General features: G+C 39.8%; 1 protein-coding gene across 6 annotated transcripts in view; it reads left to right on the plus strand.

Annotated features, from left to right (window-relative positions):
* Positions 1–27,744, plus strand: part of LIMCH1 (LIM and calponin homology domains 1) — a 342,867-nt gene that overhangs the window by 161,740 nt on the left and 153,383 nt on the right. For all 6 annotated transcript variants that reach the window (XM_079919399.1, XM_079919394.1, XM_079919397.1 and 3 more), the window contains exon 3: positions 3,745–3,814. In XM_079919399.1, coding sequence (XP_079775525.1) covers positions 3,745–3,814 — 70 coding nt within the window. The remainder of the gene's footprint in view (positions 1–3,744; positions 3,815–27,744) is intronic.

Raw genomic sequence — 27,744 nt, forward strand, 5'->3', positions numbered from 1 at the left:
CATGACCTGTCTCTGCAGGACAGGAGAGCGGGGGAACAATGCATTTCAGAAGGTTCATAAGTAATAAAATATTAATATCATCACCATTACTTTAAAGCATGTCATCAATAAATATTTATTGAAAATATTTATATTTTAATAGGAGGGCAACAGTGGTTTTTAATAAAATATCAAGTGAATAAAATATCCTTGACTCATGCTTATAGCTGTTTTGTTGAACCTCTTATCTGATTCTAATATATACAAAAAATGCTCTCAGTTTAATGCAGAATACAAGATAAGCAGGTGGTGGGCATTTCTACAATGTGAATTCAATGTTATCTTTTATTGTCGTGTACTGTAAACTGTGTACGGAACCGGGGCAATGTTTACATGAAAAAATACAGCTGCCTTGATCTTGAAAATATCCCAAATATTTAAGAGCACTGTGGCATTTTATCTTTTAATTTGTTGTTAAACATTTGGATAGACATCATAGTAAATTTTTTTGGTTGCTCTTTTAATTAAGGTCTATCATTATAATTTTTTTTTACAACTTCATGTGACAGGAAAGATTTCTGCCATATAATTATAATTCTACAAAGGATGAATATAATGAAGCATTTAAAACTGTTTAAAAATCTAAACATGTATAAAAGAGGAGTTGATGGATCCGTTGTTACTAAAAATAATACAATTCTTAGATATAGAAGACAAAATGGGTACCTCTTTTAAAAAAGATTCTTAATTTATGAATTTTTTGGTAGGGTATTTGTTATTTTTGTTTTACTTTGGATAATTAGAAACAAAGTTCAGGGACCTGATATAATGGTATTTTATTTCATTAGAAAAATCTAAAAGTATTAGAGAAAGTAGTTGATCTAGAATGCTGTGAATTGAATTAGTTTAAATAAATACTTATACACAGATGTAGAGAACCATTTATAGAGAACTTATTATGCACCGGGCTCTGTGCTAGCGTCTCACATATTTTGTCACGTGTAAGCCTCACTGACACCTATGCAATTGCTACCATTGTTTCTCTATGACAGTTGAGGAAACTGGTGTTAATGGACTTGCCCAAAGTCACTCCTCCGATGAGTGACCAAGCTGGACTCTGGATTCAGTCAGTTGGACTTCAGAGCCAATGCTGTCACTCCCCTCTCCCATCTCCTCATCAGTTTGTCCACAGGTATTAAGAAGGACATAGGTCCACACGTATTGATAAGGCATGCTCTCCAGTGTAAATTATTTAATTTCCATTATGCATTGCTAAGTGGAAAAATACGATGTAGGACAGTGCATGTTATATGCTACACCTGTCTTTTTTTTAAAAATTACAAATATCTTTATACATTTTCTTTGGAAGTCTTTAAGGTTACCTTCAGGGAATAGTCTAGGGCCCCGTGGGATCCTGGTGACAGTGAAACTTAAGTTTTACTGGATATCCTTTTGGTTCCTTTTGAATTGTCAACACTGTTGGTTGGCAACCTCAGGATTTCCCAGCATGAAATTCAAATCTGGTCCCCAGACACGGAAGGCAAGGAGAGCCCGAAGAAAGAGGCAGATAGCTCCAGATTTGTAGGTGGCAGGGTTAATAAGCAAGAGAACTTACATATGATGCTTGTCTTGGGCGGCTGCAAGGTGAGGAGAATCTTACCAGAATCTTAAAAGTTTGTACAGATGCTTTAACTGGGTTCAGTAGATATTCAGTCCAGACGGTCTCAACAGGACACTACTGTCTCAAGGCTGAATGCTTGACAGTGGCTCCCACTGTGGGAATAGTGGGCAGAACGTACATTCCTAGGACAGGGGAGAGGATGGGGTGCCTCCGACTGCCTGGGGCCAGCTTGGGTTAACCGGCAGTCATATCCACGCAAGGACCTTTTTCAACAACTGTGCACAAATACTATTTAAAATGACACTGTTAAGAACTAATGAGAAAAGTAATGTATGTTAAGAATTTTGTACATTTAAAATCTGCTTTGGAGACATCGTATCTATCTGTTTATTTTGAATCACGTGCTATGGGATGTTAACCCTGCCAGAGAATGTGTTGATTCAGGGATCTTGGGAGCTGGGCCTGACTGTACCACTAATCAGATCATCATCGTCAGGCTTCAGTTTTCTAAACTGTAAAATGAGAAGAGTGAACAAGTTGCTTTCTAACTAGAAAAATGAATAATTCCAAAATAAGCTATAAAAAAAAGCACTTTTTAAGAAGATTAGAAATTCATGGTTAAAATTCAGCACATTCATGAAAGGAGCACCATCTTGGCTCTCAATGGGCCAAAAGGCACTACTTTTTTTGTGTCTACACTGGGTGTTACCTCCTGGTGGCAGCATTTGGAATTGCAGTGAAAGTGACCAAGCACAGGCAGTTCTTAGTGCAAAACCAGAAATATCCTGTCTGTTGTAACCATTGTAGTGACATTTCTCAATATATCAATACACAGAGGTGTCAAAGTAAAATACAGGCTGAATTCAAGACTAATTATTCAACTATTTCAAAGAATCTTTTGTTACTGGTTAGAAGAAATCTATCAAGCATAGGTTCTTCAGAATTTACTATAACCTTAGATTGCATGAATGGTAACAGAGTTTGGCAAACTTTTTGGTGAAGGGCCAAATAGTAAAAATGGTTTGCTTTTTGGGCTATAGGTTCTCTGTTGTAACGTAACTCAGCTCTGCTGTCATAGCACAAAAGCAGCAGTAAACAGTATGTAAATGAATGGACAGGGCTGTGTTCCAGTAAAACTTGTTTACAGAAACAGGCATTGGGCCAAATTTGGTCCATGGCTCATAGTTTGCTGACCCCTGAATTATACTAAACCTCTGCCTAAGTTTCTCTTGCCATGTGTCCTGAGATAAATTACCTGATCTTCTCTCCTCTCATTCCCTAATATAAGAATAAATGCTTCCATTTGACAGCCCTGTACCCTCAATAATTCCTTTATGAATAACCTAGTTGGCAAATGCCACGATTCTACCACATCACCCTGATGCCAACCCTATTTTTGTTTTACAAGTTGCCTTCCTTATTTCTTTTCACTCTGAACTGACATTTCCTGAAGACAAACAGTTATGGATGTTTCTCTTGCATTCCTTTGCTTGTATTACCATTTTTACGTGATTTCAACCTTTACCCCAAAAACGTTTTGCTCACATATCTTTTATACCTAGGGAATTGTGGTCAGCCTTGTTTAAAATCTTCAGGATATGACTGGTTAACCTCCTGCTAAACATATTCTTTCCTTTCTTAAGTGAAGCTCACCACATTTAACAAGCCACTCTCCTCAAAGAGCAAGAGGGTCTGGAAGTAGAATTAGTCTTGGCAAATCATTTGCAAAGATAGATGTTGGTCTCTGAACTTAGTGCATCCCTGGAGAGACCCCTGCCTTAGCCAGGAGAATTGGGAACGAGCCTTGCTGTGTAGTAATACCTGGCTTCAAAACTAGACACTTCTCTCCCAGCCTCAATCCAGCTCACATTTTTGTCCTTTCCTCTGAAGCTCCTCCCAGCCTCCATCCGTTCTTTTCTCCCAACATTTCCAAATTCTAAAACTTCACCTGCCACAGACAAACTTGGTGTTGGCAAAGCTCTTCACTTGGTTGCATGAAAACTCATAGATTATTGAGATTTACTACATGCTTTAAATTCGCTGCTTTTCCTATTCAGCAGTTTAGTTGTAGCCTCGGATAAAGGTGATTTGTGGGATCCATCTTGCTTTATGTCTCACTTGACATTCTGCCTTTTTCATGACAGGTTGCTGAATGCTATAAAGCCAGGACTTGTTAAAAAGATCAATAGATTGCCTACCCCCATTGCAGGATTGGTGAGTATCCAGAATTGAGATTTATCTTCCAATATTCCTCTGCTCTAACCTAAGGGTCATGACAGTGCCATTTATTACAGTTTTCTCCTGCAGTATATATTCCACGTGAATGAGAACGCATTGAAGCCATTAAACTGAGAGGTCACTTAAAAATGAAAGATTGCAGTTATGCCTAAATGGCATCTTAATCTTTGTATTTTTCCCATGAGTGATAAGGATGACATTCATTCTTAAAGAGGTAAATTCGTTTTGGGGTGAGAGGCTGGTAATTCGGCTGACCCCAGGGGAGGAAGACGATTGTAATTACGGTTTTCTCATTTCATTTCTTCTCTGCATTCCTTTGGAATGAAGGGGAGAAGAGGTAGAGAGAAAGAAATTTCATGTTGAACGAGCAGGACTTTCATGATAAATTGCTGTTTTCAATCTTAAAAATCTACCTGCATTTAAGTACCACATTTGTAGGCCAACTTTCTAAAGACATAATGGACACAGGTGATTCTAATGTTGTCTGGAGACTTGTTTGAGCAAGTCTTCTGAACCTACCCATCTAAACCCAGTAAAACTGGGTTTTTCTGAACCTACCCATCTAAACCCAGTAAAACTCAAATGTTCACATGTAGTCAGATGCAGGATTTTTTTCATGCTTTGATATGTTTCATAATTCTCAGCACTAATTTTTTTTTTTTTTTTTTGCGGTACGTGGGGCTCTCACTGTTGTGGCCTCTCCCATTGCGGAGCACAGGCTCCGGACGCGCAGGCTCAGCGGCCATGGCTCACGGGCCCAGCCGCTCTGCGGCATGTGGGATCTTCCCGGACCGGGGCACGAACCTGTGTCCCCTGCATCGGCAGGCAGACTCTCAACCACTGGGCCACCAGGGAAGCCCGAGAAAAGGGTTTTTGAAACATTAATTTAAAGTGTGAATCGTAAACAATTTTGGCAAAATTAAGGGTTTGAGACACATGCATTAACTTTATGTTGGATTCTTACAGCAGATCAAGTGTTGTTCTTTACCTATTGCCTCTACTTTGGGACAGGCAGGCAATGTGATTCAAGAAAACCAGCGGATTTCTGTTGCTTTACTTCCATGTATATCCTTGACTTTTCTTTCTTCTCTTTTCCTTTGAATTTCCTTTCCATTTTGTCCTTTCCATGATGCCTCCTTTTTCTTTCTCTTTTCCAACTAATAGTTCCTCACTTACCCACTCCTATATCACTTATATTTTCTTTACTCGTTTGTTATTGTGATATTGTGATTTATAATAAGCAATATATATTTGGGCTTTGTCTGTTTCTGGCAGAGAGCACCTAAAACCCTTGGAATTTCCTAAGCGATAAGAACAATGGGAGCATCTTTTCTTATAATATTTGGTCTTTTGTCATCAGTTCCTGAAATAGCTCCAGTTCTATAAAGGTGAAGGAGTATCTTGTTCTTTATAACAAGCTCCTTTCAGCCCCACCTGAATGAGGCAACTTTTGGAAAGCCCCAAGGATGGGAGCTGGTTGCCAGGGGTACCAGCCTCGTGATTAGAGAGTTGGAACTTTCAGTGCCACCCCACTGACCCCTGGGGAAGGGAGAGGGGCTGGAAGTTGAATCAATCGCCCATGGTCAGTGATTTCATCAATCATGCCTATGTAATGAAGCCTCCATAAAAAACCCAAAAGGACATGGTTTGGAGAGTTTTCAGGTTGGTGAACACATGGAGATTCCAGGGGAGTGGCGCACCCAGAGAGCATGGAAGCTCTGCCCCTTCCCACATACCCTGCCCTATATACCTCTTCATCTGGCTGTTCATCTGGATCCTTTATAATATTCTTTATAAAAAACTGATAAGCATAAGCAAATGTTTCTCTGTGTTCTGTGAACCACTCTAGCAAATTAATCAAATCCAAGGAGGGGATCTTGGGAACCTCTGATTTATAGCTAGTTGGTCAGAAGCACAGCTACCAATCTGGACTTGAGACTGACATCTCAAGTGGGGGCAGTCTTAATGGGACTGAGCCCTTGACCTGGGCCATCTGACACTGCCTCCAGGTAAATAGTATCAGAATTGAGTTAATTTCTTGGTGATGTTGGAAAAAAACACACAACGGAGTTATCTTTAGACCAAAAAAATACTTACCTATGTATAGTTAAGCACTCATGATTCCTGAATCTACAGGTCTGGTCAAATTCTTTTATCCTCTCCTCCAATTACCTTCAGATCAACATTTCCAAAATCCAGTGCACTAGTTGGGGTCCCAACAAGAAACAGAACTGCCACCCTTCTGTGCCCTTCCCCCATCCTGTTAATGTTCTTCCAGAGTTTGCTCTTCAAATCTATTGTCTGCTTCCTTTCTACGCTCACGTTCTTGTCTGTTTTCATGACCTCAACTCTTTACAGGATTGACCCAAGTCATCACTTCTCCCCAAGTTTTTTCTCCTGAACTCCAGGCCTCTTGTTCTGTGTATTGGACAGCCCCATCTCGATGTCGTACCAGCACCTCTAACTGAACATATTAAAATTAGACTTAAATGACCACTCCCACCCACCAATGTCAGTAAAGGCATCATAAACACGCACTTGTCCTAGCTGAGCTGTCAGAGAATATGGAAACTTTCTTCATTTGTCTACTTGTCTGCATTTCCTTGGCCACTAGATAAGGCGTAGAGCCGGTCTTCCTCATCTCTTGCCTGGATTATTACAGTCAATTCATAGGTCTTCAGATGTTATTCGCTGTCATGTATGAAGCCTTTTCTCATGACACTCCTTATGAATATGGTACTCTCTCTCTCTGCTCTTCTTGACTAAATCCTATTTATGTATCAAGACCCAGTGCAAAATCACCTCCTTTGTGAAGCCTTTAGTGTTTGTGGTCCATGTGATCTTTTATTATAGAATGCAGTTAGCATCTCCTGGTTTATGCGAAAATGAGTTACTATATTAGAGACATAAAAGACAGCTGCACTGGAATATGATTTGGGGAGTAAGATTTTTGAATAACTGTTGTTAACAGTTGGAAATTCAAGGTGTGTAAATGATTTAGTATCCACATTCAAACACTGTAGCTTTAAGATCACACAAATAGTCCATGCTCACACTTACCAATGCCTATAATGGGTGCCGTGATATCAAGTGTCCTAGTGATGTACTAGGAAGTCACAGCATCACCTTGATGGAGTGTCTACCAAAATAATTAGCCTAATCCAATTCAGAGGAAACAATCAGACAAGTCCAAATTGATGGACATTCCCATAAAACATCTGGCTTGCATTCCCTAATTCTGTCAGTGTCATTAAAGACACATCCCCATCCCCTACAACTGTTGCAGATGAAAGGTGACTAAGGAGATATGATAGCCAAATGCCATGTGTGATCCTTGATTGAGAAAGAGTAACTATAATAGACATTATTGGGATGGTTGGGGAAATTTGAGTGTGGATTGAATATTAGATAATAGTGTTTTCTCTGTGTTGAATTTCTTTAACATGATAACTATTTTGTCTAAGATAGTTGTGGTCATAGGGGAATATTCTTGATGTTAGATGTACGTAAGCTACAAATAACTCAATTTCGTTTCTTTTTATGGCTGAGTAATATTCCATTGTATATATGTGCCACATCTTCTTTATCCATTCATCTGTTGAAGGACACTTAGGTTGCTTCCATGTCCTGGCTAATGTACATAGTGCTGCAATGAACCTTGTGGTACATGACTCTTTTTGAATTATCGTTTTCTCAGGGTATATGCCCAGTAGTGGGATTGCTGGGTCATATGGTAGTTCTATTTTAAGTTTTTTAAGGAACCTCCATACTGTTCTCCATAGTGGCTGTATCAATTTACATTCCCACCAACAGTGCAAGAGGGTTCCCTTTTTTCCACACCATTTAATCCACAGCATTTAATGTTTGTAGATTTTTTGATGATGTCCATTCTGACTGGTGTGAGGTGATACCTCATTGTAGTTTTGATTTGCATTTCTCTAATGATTAGTGATGCTGAGCATCCTTTCATGTGTTTGTTGGCAATCTGTATATCTTCTTTGAAGAAATGTCTATTTAGGTCTTCTGCCCATTTTTGGATGGGGTTTTTTGTTTTTTTGATATTGAGCGCATGAGCTGCTTGTAAATTTTGGAGATTAATCCTTTGTCAGTTGCTTCATTTGCAAATATTTTCTCCCATTCTGAGGGTTGTCTTTTTGTCTTTTTTATGTTTTCCTTTGCTGTGCAAAAGCTTTTAAGTTTCATTAGGTCCCACTTGTTTATTTTTGGTTTTATTTCCATTTCTCTAGGAGGTGGGTCAAAAAGGATCTTGCTGTGATTTATGTCGTAGAATGCTCTGCCTGTTTTCCTCTAAGAGTTTTATAGTGTCTGGCCTCACATTTAGGTCTTTAATCCACTTTGAGTTTATTTTTGTGTATGGCGTTAGGGAGGGTTCTAATTTCATTCTTTTACATGTAGCTGTCCAGTTTTCCCAGCACCATTTATTGAAGAGGCTGTCTTTTCTCCACTGTATATTTTTGCTGCCTTTGTCATAAATTAGGTGACCATATGTGCGTGGGTTTATCTCTGGGATTTCTATACTGTTCCATTGATCTATATATCTGTTTTTGTGCCAGTACCATACTATCTTGATTACTGTAGCTTTGTAGTATAGTCTGAAGTCAGGGAGCCTGATTCCTCCAACTCCATTTTTCTTTCTCAAGATTGCTTTGGCTGTTCAGGGTCATTTTTGTTTCCATACCAATTGTGAAATTTTCTGTTCTAGTTCTATGAAAAATGCCCTTGGTAGTTTGATATGGATTGCATTGAATCTGTAGATTGCTTTGGGTAGGATAGTCATTTTCACAGTGTGGATTCTTCCAATCCAAGAACATGGTATATCTCTCCATCTGTTTGTATCATCTTTAATTTCTTTCATCAGTGTCTTATAGTTTTCTGCATACGGGTCTTTTGTCTCCTTAGGTAGGTTTATTCCTAGGTATTTTATTCTTTTTGCTGCAGTGATAAATGGGAGTGTTTCCTTAATTTCTCTTTCAGATTTTTCATCATTAGTGTATAGGAATGCAAGAGATTTCTGTACATTAATTTTGCATCCTGCTACTTTACCAAATTCATTGATTAGCTCTAGTAGTTTTCTGGTAGCATCTTTAGGATTCTCTATGTATAGTATCATGCCATCTGCAAACAGTGACAGTTTTACTTCTTTTCCAATCTGTATTCCTTTTATTTCTTTTTCTTCTCTGATTGCTGTGGCTAAAACTTCCAAAATTATGTTAATAGTAATGGTGAGAGTGGACAACCTTGTCTTGTTCCTGATCTTAGAGGAAATGGTTTCAGTTTTTCACCATTGAGGACGATGTTTACTGTGGGTTTGTCATATATGGCCTTTATTATGTTGAGGTAAATTCCCTCTATGCCTACTTTCTGGGGGGTTTTTATCATAAATGGGTACCAAATTTTGACGAAAGCTTTTTCTGCATCTATAGAGATGATCATATGGTTTTTCTCCTTCAATTCGTTAATATGGTGTATCACATTGATTGATTTGCGTATATTGAAGAATTCTTGCATTCCTGGGGTAAACCCCACTTGATCATGGTGTATAATCCTTTTAATGTTAAGCAGTAGATTTGAAGATGTGTAGAGATGCAGCCTTTTGTGTGAGTATATTCTTCACACGACAGTTCTTCCATCCATATTTGTGACACTCAGGAAAGAACAACAGCATTCCTCAAGTGCATCTACAGACTTCTAGGTTGATTTGTACTTTGTCAGGGGGTTGACAGGTCACTGACCCTCTATTGATCAAGCAGCCCTCAGTAGCAGAGGCCATGGAGATCTAAGAAGTATGGCCAGAGGGTTTTCCATGCCTGGAACCCATGCCTATGTGTCTTAATGGCCTGGTGTTGAGAAGAATCCATTAAGATGGCCCAGCTGCTTGACTTGAAGATAAATAGAAAAGTGTGTTTTCACATAGCAATCCCAAATTATAAACACGTGTAGATTTACAAAGGCACGAATAGGTGTATTTTAGCCCCTGAGTTGAGCTGTGGTTACAAAGAATTCAGGGGTGAAGGTGTTAAAACAAAGTAGTTGAAAATCATTTCCTGGCAAGAATGCAAAGACCCTGGATCCAGGTCTGTGTTTCTTCTGTAACGATTGCTGACATATGCAGCCGTGTGGTGACTGCCTGCAGATGCTTGCATTCTTTTTTAGGTGTTAGTGATACTGTTAGATTTTACCAGAGAGAAAGACCTCAAATTTAGGTCTTGGCATACCAACGACTTTTAAAAATGCTGCCCTTTATTTGGCCAGTTTGACAGTATTGCATAATCAAGCCATATCCTGAAACTCAATTTAATGGTCATTAGAGATCTTGCTAAATTCCATTTCATCCCAGAAACATCAGACTCTGTGCAAGAGACACAAATGTATGAAATCCTTGCTTACAGTAGGAATTTGGGGATTAAGTCTTTTCTCACCCGGATTTTAATTGTAACAGCCACTGTGTGTGTGTGTGTGTGTGTGTGCACTCACGTGTGGAGTATAATTGGAAATAGATATTTGGGGATTCTGTCCTTGGGTGCTGAACCTTCCTAGGGCTGTCATGAAATATTTGGTTGATATTGCATATGAATCCATGAGGAGGAAAGCAATCTGAGAAAAAAAGAATTTTACAGCAGGAAGGACATCTTAGATACACTTGTTTTACAGATGAGGACATGTGGGTCCGTAGAGGGGAAGATCACACAAACAGTAAAAGCTGAGATGAATCCAAAGCACAGGCCACCCTTCTCCTTGGTTGTATCACTCACAGGTGTTCCCAGTTGAAAATGGAACACGTGTAAATGACAATTATTTTACCTCTTATGAGAAAGAGGGGAAAGCAAAGACTCACTTTTTCAGTTCATCTCTTTCTTTTCTTCCTTTTGGCCAAAACCTTCAAAATATCTTTCCAAGCTCTGTGAAAGGGCTCACTTCACCTGATGCATGCTGGAAGTTTGCACTAACTGAAGTTCAGTAGGCTATAGCAGCAATGTACCTGGTAGAATTATCCTACCGTTTTAGTTACTCTAACCCACTCAAAAACTTATTCTTTAGAAAAAAAAGATGTATTTTTCCTTAACCAAAAGATAAGATTTCAAATATGCTCAGAGCTGAGCTTTCTGAAATGGATAAAAATGTAAGTTCCCATAAACTCTGTGGACTTTAGGAAGCTTTCAAAAGGTATCTGTTTTATTTTATGAAACTGATACCAGAAGAGTTGATGTTTCATTGTTTGAGGGAGGTCAGAGAATGAGAAAGGATGAAAAGGCAGTGGAGATTGCCACATTATGTGAAGATTAAAAATATTGTTTTGGACAAAGCTAGACATATGAAGCTGTTGAAAACTGAGTAGTATGAGTGAAAAGCCTTTACACAAACTTCATAATTTTAGGAAGATGACAACGCAGTAAATTTGAGTCCCAGGCGTTTTGGGTGTTTACCTGCCAAGAAGTGGTTTCCTGCAGATCCTAACTGGAGATTAGCTCTTGTCTGTCTCAGCTCATCCTTATCGATGTCTTATATTTTAGGTTTATATTTTACAACTTCATTTAGACATTCTAGAGCATTTACCTTCCCTTCAACAGTTTATCATATAGGTTCCCGCAGAAAAAGCTGGCCAGGCTTCTGTTCTCTGCCTCCGTTTCTCTTCCTGGTTGTTTTAGGCCAGGAGGGAGGCAGAGCAGGCAAAGGTGTAAGGCACCATAGTGACAACCATCGTATATGAATACCTCCCTAGGTATCAGGTGCAGTGCTTGATTATCCTTCTTAATCTTTACAATTGCCCTACGATGTAGTTATTTCTGTATTTTTACTAATCTCAGGAAACAAGTGTGCAAAGAAGTAAGTTACCAGCTTTCCAATAAATAAGAGGCAGTATGGAGATTTGCACCCTGATTTGCCCAGCTCCAGGCTCCGTGCCTTTTATACTGTGTTACACTATCTCCATCAGGTCTTATAATAAGATCTTTGAACCTCAACACTCCCGAACATTTGTTCGGAGGCATCAACCTCTAAGGCGATCTCGTATGTTTTTAGAAGACAACCTCTCATCCTTCTCATTTAAGATGTATTAATTTCACCAAATTGAGGCAGTGGCCTATTTTAAAAGGCACTGCAAATGTAACATTTCTACTGTCACCCATATAAAAGCAATCTCCATGTGGCCACATCTCAAGCATCCCAGTCAATGAAGCACCAGTTCAACAATGGATACTAATAGGGGAACATTAGACGTCTTTACTGAAGTCTTTCCAAAAATTGTCATAGACTTATTCCATTTGTAACATGCAGTAAAACTTCCTGAAATGCCCTTCTCTCTCTCTCCTCTCTGTCCTTCTGTCTTGACACACACACACACACACACACACACACACACACACACACACACCCCTTATACTTGCCAGCTCCCCTGCAAAACTCTTTCTGTCCCAGCTACCTATAATCATTCAGACTCACACTATACTAGCTCTTGTCTCTCTTGCTTCTTACCCCTTTCTCTGCTGCTACTAACCCCCAGCCTTTTCAGGTGCAAATCAATCCAGCTAGATTTAGCTCCTTTCAGTTCCCCCCCAGAATCATGATCCTGATTCTGGACAACAAAGGCTCAGGAAGAGGCAGACAGAATTCTCCTTCATAGGCAGGTGGGGAGGGGGCTTCTGGAAGTGGTCTTGCTCTTCTTTGGGGGCCAAGTGGAAAATGGTGTTTGAGAGATGTTCTGTGCAAAGGAGGTACATTTCACTGAGGGAAATGAATAGACCTTGTGAAGAATCTCAGCCAACATTAAATTTAATGACACACGTTCCTTTATCCTCATCCCTGGCATGGGGAGAGAAACCTCAGTTGTGTTTCCACACCACACACAGAAGAAATACTCAATTTGCTACTCTCCAGTTTGGTGCTAAAACCGAGCCCAAGCAGGGATGGTGGTTAAGCCTTTGAATAAGTTTAGACATAAAAGAGCACAAACTGGAGGGAAAAACAACAGCAAAACCCATATGGTCTTTGGTACATTTGATCTTGCTTTTAGTTGAATGGTGGACTATGAACCTGCCAGGGGGGTGGTAGCGGTGACTTTGTTCAGTGCCTCCCAAGTGAGTATGGTTTGTATGCTGCCAGGTGTAACAGCTTCCACAGGTACCTTCTAAAAGTACAGATTATCTCAGGTCCTTATCAGATAACCTTCCATAGCTGCCCACTGCATATAACAGCTCAGAAAGACGTTTAAGGCCTTTCCTGAGCTAAAGGAATGTTCTAGGTGTATCTCCCACTACGTATTATTACTCTTAAGAAACAGGACTACAGTTAATTTATGACCTAAACCAAAATACTTGGCACATAGTGAATACAAAAATAAAAGTATGTCAGTTGGTGAGAGCCATTCTCCACAGTGAGCTGGACCAGGGTAAAGGGGAATGTTGATGGCCACTGGAACAGGCTGGCTTTTTGTTATCTACTGAGTGCTTGGGTCAGACCAATAAGTTAGTCCCCTTGTCCATCTTTTTTGAGTACTTGGCAAGACTCAATGAGAGTGTTTTTGTCCTTTCTACTCATCCTATGTTTATTATCTGTTTTCTGATTTTCTTATTTGGTGAGTGTATTAGTTATCCACTGCTGTGTAACAAATTACCCCCAAATTTAGTGGCCTAAACCACTTACTATCCCAGAGGACCTGTGGGTCAAGAATCTGGGCTTCGCTTAGTTTGGTTAGAGTTTCAGGATGTCTCACAAGGCGGCCATCAGGTGTTGGCTGGTGTCGTTTTAAGACTTGACTAGGGAAGGATCTGGTTCTAAGCTCACTCAGGTGTATGTCAACAAGATTTGGTTTGTTGCAGGATGCCGGCCAAAGCCATCCTCAGTTCTTTGCCACATGGGCCTATTTACGTAGAACACCTCACAGTGTGGCAGTTTGCTTCATGAGAGTGAGCAAGCAAGAAGAACCAGGAGAGAGAGGGAGGGAGAGAGAACAAACAAGATGGACATCACAATCATGTATAACCTAATCTCAGAAGTGATGTTTCCTCACCTCTGCCATATTCTGTTAATCAAAAGCAAGTCACTAGGTCTATAGCCCACACTCAGGGGGAGGAGATTACACAAGGACCTGTGTACAGGAGGAAGGGATCACTGGAAGCTATTTAAAAGGTGCTTCCACAGTGAATGAAATGATTGTCTTAATCTGCTGAGAAAGCAGGACATGAATTTCTTATTCTCCTGAAAATGTGTCCTTTACAGTTACAGTACCTTAGCGGTAATACAGTTTTCCTTGGACCCTTGCATGACATCTAAGGTCTGTTTCCCAGTTTTCTTCTGCACGTATACACTAAAAAGAGATGGTATGTTCTCTGTTGCCTTCCAAGTGAAAACCCACTATGACTCAAGACATAATTCCTGCTTTCAAGGGATCCCCTTCTAGGAGGAAAATGTACAAATAAGTTCTAATAAAGGAGGACTGTGAAATGTTAATGAAATATGCAAGGAAGAACAAGGAAGAAGTTTCTATTTGAGAGGAAGAACTTTGGAAGGCGTGAGAGCTGAACATGCATTTACAATCAGTGAAGACCATTGGGGTTGGGGGAGGACAGTCTAGCCTCAGAGGATGGAATAAGAAAGGCTTTGAGCCACAGGAACCTGGGTCTTCTCTGGGAGTGGCTATTATTTGTATGTGGCTGAAGCTGGAGCCCAGAATCCCTGAAAGAAATCAATACAGTGGAAAGTGGACCAAGAATAGTAGGTAGAGACCAGAAATGCCGTCTAGAGGTGTTTGGACTCATTTTACATGCAGTAAGAGCCACTGCAAACAAAGGAATCTCGTGTTCCAGATAACTCTGGTGGCCATGTGGAAAGTAGATTATGGGAAAAGACCAGCAACAAAAGTCAATTAGGAGACAAGTAATCCAAATGAGAGATAATGTCTACTACTTAACCTTAGTAGAAGCAGTGAGAGTGGAGATGGGGACACAGGATTTATGGTTCTATGTTTTTCATAGATTATAAGATGCACCATTTTTAAAAAATATAACTAATTTTTTTAAAGCCATCAATTAAATTATGACACAATGTTAATATACCAGTAATAGAAAGATGCATCATTATTTTAGAGGTAAAAAATGTACAACTTGGAATTGATGAAATATGATAAATAATCTTAGGAAGATGACATCTCCATTTTGGATTTGAGCAACTTGGCGAATAGTGATGCCATTAATAGGAATCACGGGAGCAAGGGAGGAGAAACGGGTTCCAAGAGAAAAGATGAAGTCTCTTTTGGACGTACTGAGTTGGCTACCTTTAAGAGATATTCATGTGCAGATGTCTGGCAGACAATTGGAAAATGTTGGTTTAGAACTCATGGAAAAAGTTATAAAAAATTGGACTAGGTTAATGAATGGCTGATTTTAAAGTTAAATCCTTATGCTTAAGTGTATAGGAAGACAAATTATTTGTTTTTCTATAAACGCAAACTTGGAAGCTTTTTTCCCCTCAAATTATAAGTCTGATCTTTGGAGTGTTTGACTTTCACTGGCAGAGCCTGGGGTTGGGGGGAGAAGGGTGATGAAAGGAATTTGGGAACACAGGAGGAGTCATTAGCAATTACACTTAGGTATGAAAATCATGAGAGAGAGTGACTTGGAAAGATCTTCATATTATTGACAATTTATTGAGATATAATATCCAACCAATCTCATACTCTCTAGCCTCTCTTATACCCCTTGATTCTTCATTCTTAGTGCTAGGTAAGCATGTTAATTTGCTGTCATAACAAAGTATCACAGATTGGGTGCCTTAAAGGACAGAAATTTATTTTCTTACAATTCTGGAGTCTAGAAGTCTGAAATCAAGGAGTAGGCAGGGTTGTTGTCTTCTGAGGTCTCTCTTCTTGGCTTGCAGGAGGCCACCTTCTCCCTGGGTCTTCACATGGTCTTCCCTCTGCATGTGTGTTTGTATCCTAATCTCCTCTTCTTATAAGGACACCAAACATATTAGATTAGGGCTTGCTCTAAATGAGCCCATTTAACATAGTCACTTCTTTAAAGCCCCTACCTCCAAATACAGTCACAGTTCTGAGTTACTGGGGGTTTTGACTTCAATATATAAATTTAGGGAGTGACACAAGCCAGCCAAGGACTGAAATTCTTTTTTTTTTTTTTTCGGTACGCGGGCCTCTCACTGCTGTGGCCTCTCCCGCCGCGGAGCACAGGCTCCAGACGCGCAGGCTCAGCGGCCACGGCTCACGGGCCCAGCCGTCCCGTGGCACGTGGGATCCTCCCGGACCGGGGCACGAACCTGCGCCCCCTGCATCGGCAGGCAGACCCCCAACCACTGTGCCACCGGGGAAGCCCAGGACTGAATTCTTATTCGCATGTGTTGTGAATGCCTAGACGTGCTAACTGAAGTCTAGTATCCTCCTTATCCACCACAAACTATTTTTCAAGCTTGTTTCCTTAATTATTTCATGCTTCTGCAGAGGTGGAAGGTTATACATAGCAGTGCCGTAAAACATTTTTCTTTCTGTTTTTCCCCCCTTCCTGTCCCTGAAAAAAAACACACCATTCTTTAAAGAAAGAAACTACTTGTTCTCCCTTATCTTTCATTGAACAGCACTTAGCAGAAGTTTGTGACATTACATCAGTTCCTTACTTTTTTCCCCCTGAGGAACAGACCTCCAATTAGGAACTGTGAGGAAAAAATATATAATAGCAGGAAATACATATTTCAGCCTAAGTCTTCTTTTTTTCATAGTCATAGCTTACCTAAAGAAGGAATTTCTGTGCAACTAATTTTTAGCACTCCAAACCCATGTTCATAGGGATTCTGTGGTTTGACAACAGGAAAAAGACTTCACCAAATATCTAAAAGTATTGTATGAAAGAGTGAGATCACGCTTGGTTGAAACAACTTCTCTTAAAATGTGCCATCATCCGAGATTGTTTTGTAGAAAGTTTGCCTTGGCAAGCACTTCAAAAGAACTTGCTAGACACCGCTTTTGTAATTAGCTGGCTTCCTGCTAGAACCTTAGGTCTACCCTTATCTCATAATGGACGCAAAGATTAGTTTCCCTCTCTGTCATTTTCTCCACAAGATAAATTACTGTATTTCTGAGTAAATAGCTTGGTATTTAATTTATCTTTTCTAAAAGTAACTTTATTCGGTTTAAAGTTTTGACATAAATATCTTCCCTATAGGTAATAAAAGGATGACTGATAAGGTGATATGGGAATGGTATCCATCTCAGTGGTCTTCCTCCCCAAAACCCATAACCCCAGTCTAACCATGAGAAAAATATCAGACCAACCCAAATGGGGATACAGGACACCTGACCAGTACTTCTGAAAACTGTCAAGGAAAGTCTGAGAAATGAGGAAAGTCCAGAAGAAGCTTAAGAGAAATGACTGCAATATGGTATCCTGGACGGATCTTGGAAGAGAAAAAGTACATTAGTGGAAAACTGATGAAACCCAAATAAAACCTGAAGTTTACTTAGTGGTAGTGTACCAGTGTTTGTTCATTAGTCGTGATAAATGGTACTACCCACTGGTTAGTAATATAAAATACAGCATACAAGTTATACTGGAACTCTCTGGACTATCTTTGCAATGTTCTGTAAATCTAAAAACTATTTTAAAATAAAAAGTTTACTTGAAAGCTAGAATGATTGACGATAAACATAAAATAGAACGTAATGCAAAGATACTATAAAATAGGCAAGGAAACACAGACGTTATTAATAAATATTAAATGTCAGCCCCCCAGTTGAAGTATTGGTATCCATAAATGGCAGGATACCAGTGAGTCAGTGGGCATATCAGTCTAATAAACTCTTATAAATGATGAATTGGCTATAAACACTGTGTTTTATAGCATTTGAAAATTCCAAACAGTAAATCCACACACGAGGTTTCTGCTCACATATTTCATGATCCCTGTTTTTAGAATCTGCCCAAAGAAATATTTCATGTCCTTTAGGGAGGTTTAATAAAAGACAACAGGTGGGAAATGGGTTTTGCAGTAGCATGAATGGCTGTAACCATAAATACTAGTACCTCAGAATTATCCCAGCAGAGGATTGTAAACACATTAATCACCCAACAGTGGAGAAATTCCATCCTCAGGTGTCATCTCAATTTCAGGCACAAAAATTAAATGCTTCCATTTAAATTCAAAACCCTGAATGGGTATGATGATCCTTTATTTTCATGGGGAATCATGGAGTGAGTTCATCAGTTTCCTCATCTATAAAATGGGGTTGATAAATCTTATCTCAGTATCGTGGGATTAAATGAGATAATATGTGTAAAATGCCTAATATGGTGGATGGTACATCGTCTGTTTTCAAGAAATTGTAGCTGTGCTTATTATTTATTATATTCATGATTATTCTGATGGCCTTAAAATTTCAGAACTAGAGGCTATTTAGAGATTTTTAAAATTTTTTTAAATGTTTATATTTTAATTTTATTGGAGTATAGTTGGAGTACAGTGTTGTGTTAGTTTCAGGTGTAGAGCAAAGTGATTCACTTATACATATACATATATTCATTCTTTTTCAGATTCTTTTCTCGTATAGGTTATCACAGAATATTGTTACAAATGAGGAAACAGAGTCTCAGAGGGCAATGACTTGCCTGGGGTCACAAGGCTACTTTCTTCCAGAGCTGGGACTTGAACTCTCCTCCCTCAGGTCCTGCTGGGTCCTGTTCCAAATGCAGGTTTACTGATGGTATTGGGTGCCAACTATGCAGCAGCAGCTGTCACAAAACTCTCCTGCAGAATCACACTGGGCGTCTCTATGTCTTGGGGATTCTGTCCCCCTTCCTCAGTGGGAGCAGAACTCCCCGCCTCCCTCCCCAATAGGTGTGGCAATCACGCTCTCTTCCAGTTAGTTCTCTTTCACTGCATCAGCATTTCAGCTGCTGCAGCCTGCTTGGGGCAGAGCTGGGTTTGCTGTGCTGAGGACAGTTTTGGAAAAGAGGATGTAAGGGCGCTTCGGCTGCTGTGTACAGGCTGACTGTGGGAGCACCCAGGAGAGATGCCCCACCCACCTCCCAAGTGTGGGTATGCTGGAGTTTTATGTGGAATATGAGGCCGTGTAGGGGTAAGTAAAATCCATTATGAAAAAAATGCACGATGATGGGTGTCCATGAGTGAAGGAAGGAAGCTATTTAGATTTCATCACTTGTTTTTATTTTTAAAGGTCCTTTTTATACACTATGGTATGGCTAAAATACACCAAAATTACTTTTCTATGGAGTTTACCTTGTTCCTTGATATTTTTAACCACCTGTTGCTTTTAATTAAGACTTTTTTATTCTCTAAGGAAAGCCATTGTTTTTTCTTTTGGGGGTATGTCACGGAAGGCACATTAGTCAACATGAAGAGGATTTTTGATAATTTTGTGAATTAGAAGCAACTCTGCTACATTTAAAGATGTATTCCTCAGCAGCACATGGTGTCCTGGGGAAAATGCGACTGCATACCTTGAGGTGCTGTTCTACCTGAGCCCCCCTCACGTTCTGCTCCTTTCCACCACCCCCGTTACTTTCTAAAAATCTCCATTTCTTAAAATGAGGAGGGAAAGAACTGAGGAGAAAATTGAGGGGGGGATGGAGGGGGGCAGTGAGTCTGGGGTCATGGGCTGCACATCCCAGCCTAGCCCACTCTTGTCCTTCAAAGCCAATATTTACTGCAGGCTAGGGAAGGAGTGGAAGTTATTTCTGGACAATTCTCTAATAAAGTCCCGTTAGAACTGTCCTAATGCTAACGCTGGTTATCTAGAGGAAGGAAATTTTCCTAAGTCAAATTTATGAGGCTGGGTTGAAAATGAAGCTGAAACAGAGCCTGGCAAATCCCCATGGCAAAATGATTCATCTTCATGGAGTTGGAAAATCTATTTTTATCACCTTTATTCAGCCAGCTCCTCATTTTTATTCCCTCACTGAACGACTGCTATTTCCTTTATGGTGCTGAATAGACCAAATGTCTCAGGAGTCTGAGCTTCTCTTTGGGCTGTTCCCAGCAGGGCTGATTCAGCAGCCTCGGGGAGAAGGGGATTGTTCTGCATGGCATGGGTGGGTGCAGAGCAAAGTGAAGGTCAGATCACACAGAGGCTGCACACTTTCACGCAGGAATTCTGCCAGGGGTACGTGCCACTTCCACTCTCCTGCCTTTTGTGTCAGGTGTGTAGAGGGTGATTGGGTGACCATAATTCTTCTTGCCTGGAAGAACTTTCCAAGTGTGGGAAGAAGGGGCAAGAATCCAGTACCCTCCGTGTGGCTTGACTTTTGACTGTTAAGCAAGGCATGAAAAGGGTGCCAATACATTTGGTCTAATAACAGAGCAGAAACCCTATTTTATTCATTTCCCTGTTTCCGTTTAGGTCTCTACCTATGCCATTCCAGGCTGCTGCATATTCCCACTGGCTCTTGCTAGAGTCCCATGTAATGCTGAGAGGATTAGTGATTGTTTTCAGTAAGAAAGTGTAAAAGACTGAGAAAGAAAAAGAACCAATTCTCACTAAATTTCCTTGTCCAACAGATTCTGCATGCTTACTGTTTGGGAGATACGGCAAAGGGCGACTAGGAAAGCAGAAGGAATGTTGACTATATACAGACAGTATTCATGGCTGTGGCGGGTATTTTTGGCATCTGGCACGTAGTAGGCACTCAATAAATATTTTACTGAATGAATGGCATCAGTTAGCCTTCTTAACAGCTGTCCTTCAGGAGGCAGTGCAGGGGGGTCATTAGGAGCTGGCATTCTGGAGTCAGATGGCCTAAATTCTGAATTTGCAACTTCTTAGCTGTGTACTCTTTGGCAGGTTACTCAGTCATTTGAGGCCTTTGTTTCCTAGTCTGTAAAGTGGGAATAATATAGTAACTATCCTATATGGTTTTCATAAAGAGTAAATTAGTTAATATAGGTAAAGAGCCTAGAATTTTTCCTGTAATAAAGTTCAAGATATGAAGAGGAAAAAAAGCAGGAGGAGGTGGTGGAGGAGGACTGGTTATTGGAATGAATTGGGGAACTTTTGAGATTTTGAACCTATCTTTTTGGTTCATTCACTCCCTTAAACCATGATTCCAGTGATTTACAAATCTTCCTTTGTTCAATAGAGAAAATAAGTTAAGAATAAAAGACTAAAATGAAATTTAGAGAAAAAATGACTTCCAATCTCTCAAAAAACAGTTATTGAACTCCTGCTGTGTGCCAGGTACCAAACTAAACATTGGCTATTGAGTGTTGAAACGTAACAGTCGTCGTTCTTGCCTTAGTGGATGCTACAGTCTAGACTCTGTTAAGCGCTATGAATTTATTGACTCAGTGAACACAGCTGCTGTGTTTCTTTTTCTCTATGTTGAGTAGACGTAAAAGGATGATGCTTTCAAACTTAGCTTCCAGCAGTGAGCGAGGGGTGAGGAAGTAGAGGGAGAGTCGTGTGTGTATGGAGTGGCGTATAGAGCCCAACTCTACAGTAATATAAAGGTAGTGAAAGATAAGTAGCGTGGGCATTGGGTTGACCCGTGAAACTGGAGGGACATCCAAAGTAGTGACGTGTATAATCAACCTCTGACACATAAAGGAGCGCAGGTAAGGAGTAAAAGAATGAGAGAACCAAAGCAGTTATAAAGATGGGAGGTAAGAGTCATAAGATCCTGAGTCCCCACACCCAACTTTGAGAGTGTAGAGTGAAAAAGCCTGGATTTCTTCGAGGTCGTCTTCTCTTCTTAGCTCCTGGTACTGCCATGGCAGGTGGGCTTCTGTTTGGTCTTTTTCAGAACCTGGAACTTCACATCTCTTGGAAATACAAGGATGTGTGTGAACTGCTGGTCTCCATCTGGTTTTGCTGGTCTGTGGAATGTTCTGATATTTTAATGTGGTGAATCTCTTTTATTTTATTTTATTTTTTACTTTGGGGAACAACAGTGAGCTGAGACCTGCCCCTTACACCATTCACTCACTTTTGTCATATCTGTTTTTGAGGAGCAGTTTTAACCTCAGGTGCCTTATAGCCCAGAGGCAGTAAGTCACCAGTGTGAATTGTAGAATGGGATAATTAGTAATCTTTCATTCTGCTTTCATCTGTGTTGCTGGATTAATTCCTGGGGTCTCTGTTTTCTGGAAGCAGTCATTTCTTCCACAGCAGCCATCTATGAAGAAACGGAGCTTACGAAATGACTGGGGCATGTTTTACACGGCTGTATTTAGTTCCTTCTGTTTGATTCCCATGTAAGCTTTGGCAGTGATTCCCACAGCGTTCCTGTGGGTGGTGCCAGGGAATGATTTTGGTAAACAGCCCCCTGGCTGTTGTTGGCTGGGTCTCTGCGAATACCATAAAAGATACAATTTGAAAAGTCTCTGAGGTTTCCCTGCCCTTCCTAGAGCTGCCCCAGCCATACTGTGATGTGAGCAGTGGTCGGGAATTGGTCTGCTTGCTGGCTTCTTCTTGGCTGCCCTGTGATGGAGTGGAGTTCTGACTGCATCGAGTTTCCTCTCCTCTTATTACACATCCTGGGATTTTCATTCTAGCTCTGAATCTGCTGAAGTCATTCTGATAGAATCTCATTGCATCTTTGTCATTTCTATTTCAAGTTTTCACTCCCAGAATAACCAGCCTTGAAGTTCTCAATTTATTGATTTTATCCAGGCTGTCGCTGCTGCATTTTGCTTTTAGGAATATGCACAAGCTTAGTAAATTCCTAGATATAAATGGATATGGATATATATATTCTATAGATGTAAATATGTGTGTATATATATATTTTTTTTTTCCTGAGAAGATTCTAATGGTAAGACGTTTTTGCTCTCAAACTATTCAACCAAGGTGATTGAAGATGAAAATATGTGAATTAAGCAGTAAAAATTCCTACAAAAAAGAAAGTCCTAAGAGAAAAATAGATTTAAATAGATTTGTTAAAAACAAAAAAGAAAGAAAAAAAGGAAGGAAGGAAGGAAGAAAGAAAAAAAGAAAGATCTGATTGTCTGGCAACCGAGCATCCCTTTGTTTCCTGACTCCTTTTTTTTTCTTCTTTTTTTGCTCTTAAATAGCATTTGCTACCTATTTCCTGAAGTTGACCTCTTTTCCCTGTTTCTCTCTTCTTCTATTGCCGTAAAACTAGTATTTATACAGTTTATTGCCACATTGATATTTCAGTTGTATCCAGAAATCCATCCCATCTAATACATTCTATTATACTGTGAGCAAAACTGATACAGATATTTTCTTATGTCAGAGGAGCGTCTTCCATCAGTGCAGGTATTAACAGTTAAGAGAGAAACTTACTATAGTGTGTTTATATGAATTAACTTCAACACATTGAAAATAAGGACTAAATCAATTATAAAATATTCCTCACATTATTGTTAAAGAATTAATCTGTTTTGATGATGGCAAAACTGATTAGTAAATATAATGGTCAAGGGATCAGTTGACTTTCAAGAAATAATTAACTGGCTTATCTTTATTGGTAAATAACACGTTGGTTCGAAGAAAGCTAATTGCAGAGAGTTTGTGATTTGTGAGGGAGAGAAGAGTTTCAGGGGTTAATTCTATTGGTGGATCCAGCAGTTCCTTCCCCAGTGAGGAGTATTTGTCCCTAAGACAAGTGTTATCTTTCAAGGCACAGAATATCTAACTCAGCTAAAAGTATTTAGTTTTTACTATATATATACATATTATGTAGTTTAATAGAAATATGTTAAACTATGTTTGTAGATTTAAATATAAAAACATAAAACATATGAAATACATTTGAGTGTGGTATTAGGGACATCTTTGAACTACTGCATAGGTAGTGTTTCATCCCTGAAAGAACTAGTATTTAAGAAACTTGGATTTTTCATGAAATTTACTCAGGCAGGACAACAGGCCAAGTTTAAAATATATGACAATTAAACCGTAGGTTTATTTTGTCCCAAACTGGAGCTTTCTTTTTCCTTGAGCCTAGGATCAAGGCTGGCATGCTACCCAGTAGACTGAAATGTATTTTTGTGGTCACTCTGTCTGCATTATAAGCACGATTAATTGGATGGCATATTAAGGAAACATCACAATTTTCTTTTTCTCTCCAGATCTCAGCTCCCCTGACAGGCACTCTGAGTCCCAGAGCAGTGTTATACTCCAGGGTCCTGACATCTTTGCCAGGTTTCTCTTAAAAAACAAAGGCGTTTCACCTATTTTGTGATAGGTTTTTATCCCTTGCTGGAAAGATGTTACTGTACCTTAAGTGAATGCTCATGCCATCATTTCACAGATCGTAGTGGCTGTTTTTCTTTTGCATGGGTGACAGATTTAGGGGTCACGTTGACAAGACTGCCATGGAAATATTCTTTCTCCAGATGTTTACTTCTGCATTTTTATCTGAAATTCAATCTTTCCACCTATGGGCACGCTTTTCCGCAACAAACAGCACAATGAACTCTTGTTACTGTACTTCTGACTCCCCACCGTTGCCCCTCCAGCCCCCTCAGCTCCAAGCCTGTGATTATGCTGGATGCTTTCTGTTATGCTTTGGTTTGCAGTGGGCCGGCTGAAAGATAAACAGCTATTAAATAAATCTAAGACCCTTTTTAGAACAAATAGAGCTGTTGAAAGAGTTTAAGAACATAGTGGCTCCTTGAAAAGATTGTCAACATTCTTGAACCCTTTGACTGAAAGTGAATTTTCTTCTGTGTGTGTGTGTGTATATACCGAAACTTATTTTAAAAAAGAACCTGAGTAGCAAGATATTCGAAGCCTTTTGTGTTCTTAACCTTGCAGTGTTTTTCTTGGCAGGACTTGAAAAAAACTTAGCTGTCATCTACTTTCTGCTCCTGTTGAGGGGAGAAGTTGGGACTGGGAGACTCTGGGGTGGCAGGGAGAAGCCCACGGAGGAAAGGGGAGCCCAGGAGCTGCTGGGTGCCGAGGGTTTATATCGTTATTCCGCTGCATTCACCCTGCTCCCCAAGGCCAAGTCTTTCTTTTCTTTTTATATTTTCTCATATGCCTCCACTGCTGTGGGGCTGGAACACTGGAGCTTACCCTGGACCACACACATCTCCTGTTGTCACCAGGTTCATCTCTGACACTGGATGAGCCCTACTGCCTTTAGGATGGCGATGCTTCCTAGGGGGGGCTCGTTTATCTGTGCTGGGGCAGCTGATTAGGACCCCGCACTCTTGGCTGTCATGGATTCAGCTTTGTGGGACTCCCCAGCTTGCCTAAGTTACCTCTTGGGTCCTTGCTCTAAACTCCAATTGCCAGGTAGTCAAGATGCAGCAATTTGAATTGGTCTCTTCCCTCTTCTGTCTTTCTTGTTTCCATTCTGAAAACAACCTCTTTGAACTGGCAAATGCCTACGGGAACTTTGACGTCATAAGACAGGTTACTTTACTCCTTTGTATAACCTCAGAGTTACTGCCAATATAAGGGGGAAACAGATTTTGTTCATCATCCTGAACTGCAGTATGATGTGAGTTGGAATGCTGAGACCAACTTAGAGATATTTTTAGCAAAATGAAATATTTTGATGCATATCTCTCACCTGAAATTTTTCCCAGATTTGCTATTTCTAGCTTCTTAGCAGCTTCACAAAGGGGTATTGTTTTTGAGTCGGAAGAGAAAAATATTTTTATTTCCTGCCCTTGACGACTAGTGGAATTGATAAAAAGCATCAAGGCTCTTTGCGTTCTGGGTCTCCCACCAAAAAACCAGAAAAACAAAAACAAAAAAACCCAAACCATTATGTAAGAAAGAACTTGAGTGGTTTTTTCCTGTTTGTCAGTATGAGGGGAGAGTTACTGTGGAAAGTGAGGGGCAGTCATCCGCAGGAATGGAAAACAAAGAGCTTTGCTAAGAAAATTGTAGCAAGAGGGATTGGGGAGCTGCCATGTCATCTGGCTCTAAATTTAACATTGACTTTGACGGATGGCTTTAACTTTCCCTCCCCAGGTTAGTTCCAAGGCTTCTTTACTCATCTATATCCCTGAAAAGAAACTGTTGCAAATTGAGTTGAAGGGTATTGGAGCTACAGTGTGTTTTATTAAATGGTTATTTAATCAATAAATGAGTGACTGATAATTTCTTATGGTTGATCAGAAAATCTTAATTTAAAAAGTCACAGGTTTGACTCTTCAAAAAGTTAAGTAAACACAGAGCTTATGTACGTAAGCAGTTGGAAGACAAAATAATGCATTCAGTCAAGAATATCTATTTCATTTCATACTTATTTGGTATTTTAATTTTTTTGGCCACAGTTTAAACGGCCCCACTGTTATGTTGGTTAAATTTGCCGACATGAAGTATTAACAATGGACTGAAAGCTTTACAAAAAATAAGGAATTATTCCTACTTGGCTTACCTTTTTATTCATTCACTTAGATTTCCCAGACTTTGTCAATAGATTTCTGTGCAGTTATATGGTGATATGTTGTTATCTGCATAGAAGACTGCCTGCTACGTAGAGGAGAAAGACGCCCTCACTCCTTTCTATTTTTTTAAATAAAAAATCCCTGGGAGACATTGTTTGTGTTGTTCTGTTACACTTGTCTGTCCATGGATGAAATCAACATGTTGACTGTTATTTCTCAACTTTCTTTGTGCTTCTTCCCCTAACCCTCCTCGCTCAGTTTCCTTACTCCTGAATCTTTCGGGTACTTTCAGCACGCTCTTTCCTTGCCTGATTTACTGTTCCACTACATGGCATTCCAGGCAATGGACAGATTGCTTCCGCTGTGATAGATGATGGCACTGAAATAGTAGTGAGCTTTAGTATAATTGGAGCAAAAATTGCTCTCCTGGGTCAGCCCCATTCTTCCTCCACTCAACAGTGTGTTCCGTTAGCCACAGAAATGCCAAGGGTTTCCCCTCCCCCTATCTATAGGAATTCCTTAAGGTCTTCACTATAGTATTTATATCTCCTTGTCAGTTTGGGCCTTTAACACTGGAAGAGTCAAAGATTTGCAAATGGATTTTTTTTTTTTTTGCACTTTCTCCTTTCTATTCTTCTTTTTAAATTTTTTGAGGTAACTGACATATAACATTATGTTAGTTTCAGGTACAGGACAAAATGATTCAATATTTGTATACATTGAAAAATGATCACCACAATAAGTCGAGTTGACATTCATCACCACACAGTTACAGAATTTTTTTTTCTCGTGATGAGAACTTTGAAGATCAACTCTCTCAGCAACTTTCGAATATGCCGTACAGTATTGTTAACTACAGTCACCATGTTGTGTATACATCCCTATGACTTATTTATCTTAGAGCTGGAAATCGGTGCCTTTTGACCCCTTCATTCATTTTGCCCACCGCCCCCCCACCATCCCCTGCCTCTGGCAACCACCGATGCTGTTATTCTTAAAGATGTCATAGAGGCCCAGATTTATCTCCTGGTTTGGCCACTTTCCAGCTAGGTGACCTTGGGCCAGTTATTTAACCTTTTCTAAGCTTCAGCTTTCTCATCTGTAAAATGAGAATGAACTACAGTACTGACCTCATAAGACTGTTGTAAAGATTAAATGAACTTATGCAGGTACATTAGAATGTTTGCCTGGAGCATGGTACATGCTCAGGAAAATGTAGCGGTGGTAATGGTTCTGATGCAAGTGCTAATGTCACTCACAGCCTTCTGGAAACCTCTACTTTCTCATCTGTAAAGTGGCATAATAATAGTACCTAACTCATTGACTTGTGAGGAATAAAGGTACATGGATCAACTCGGTGTCTTTTCTGGCATCCTATAAGCTCTCAGTGAGCGGAGGAGGAGAGTTCTGCAATTATATAGATTCATTATACTTCTCCTGTTTATCTCTACTCTTTGTTTAAGGCATATACTTAAGCCATAAACCCATCCATGAGGACCTGAAACTAAACTAACCAAGTCATTATGAGCAAGCCCACTTGCTCTGTTTCTAATTCCTCA

The sequence above is a fragment of the Stenella coeruleoalba genome (assembly GCF_951394435.1).
Source record: "Stenella coeruleoalba genome assembly, chromosome: 4".
In the NCBI taxonomy this organism is placed as follows: Eukaryota; Metazoa; Chordata; class Mammalia; order Artiodactyla; family Delphinidae; genus Stenella; species Stenella coeruleoalba.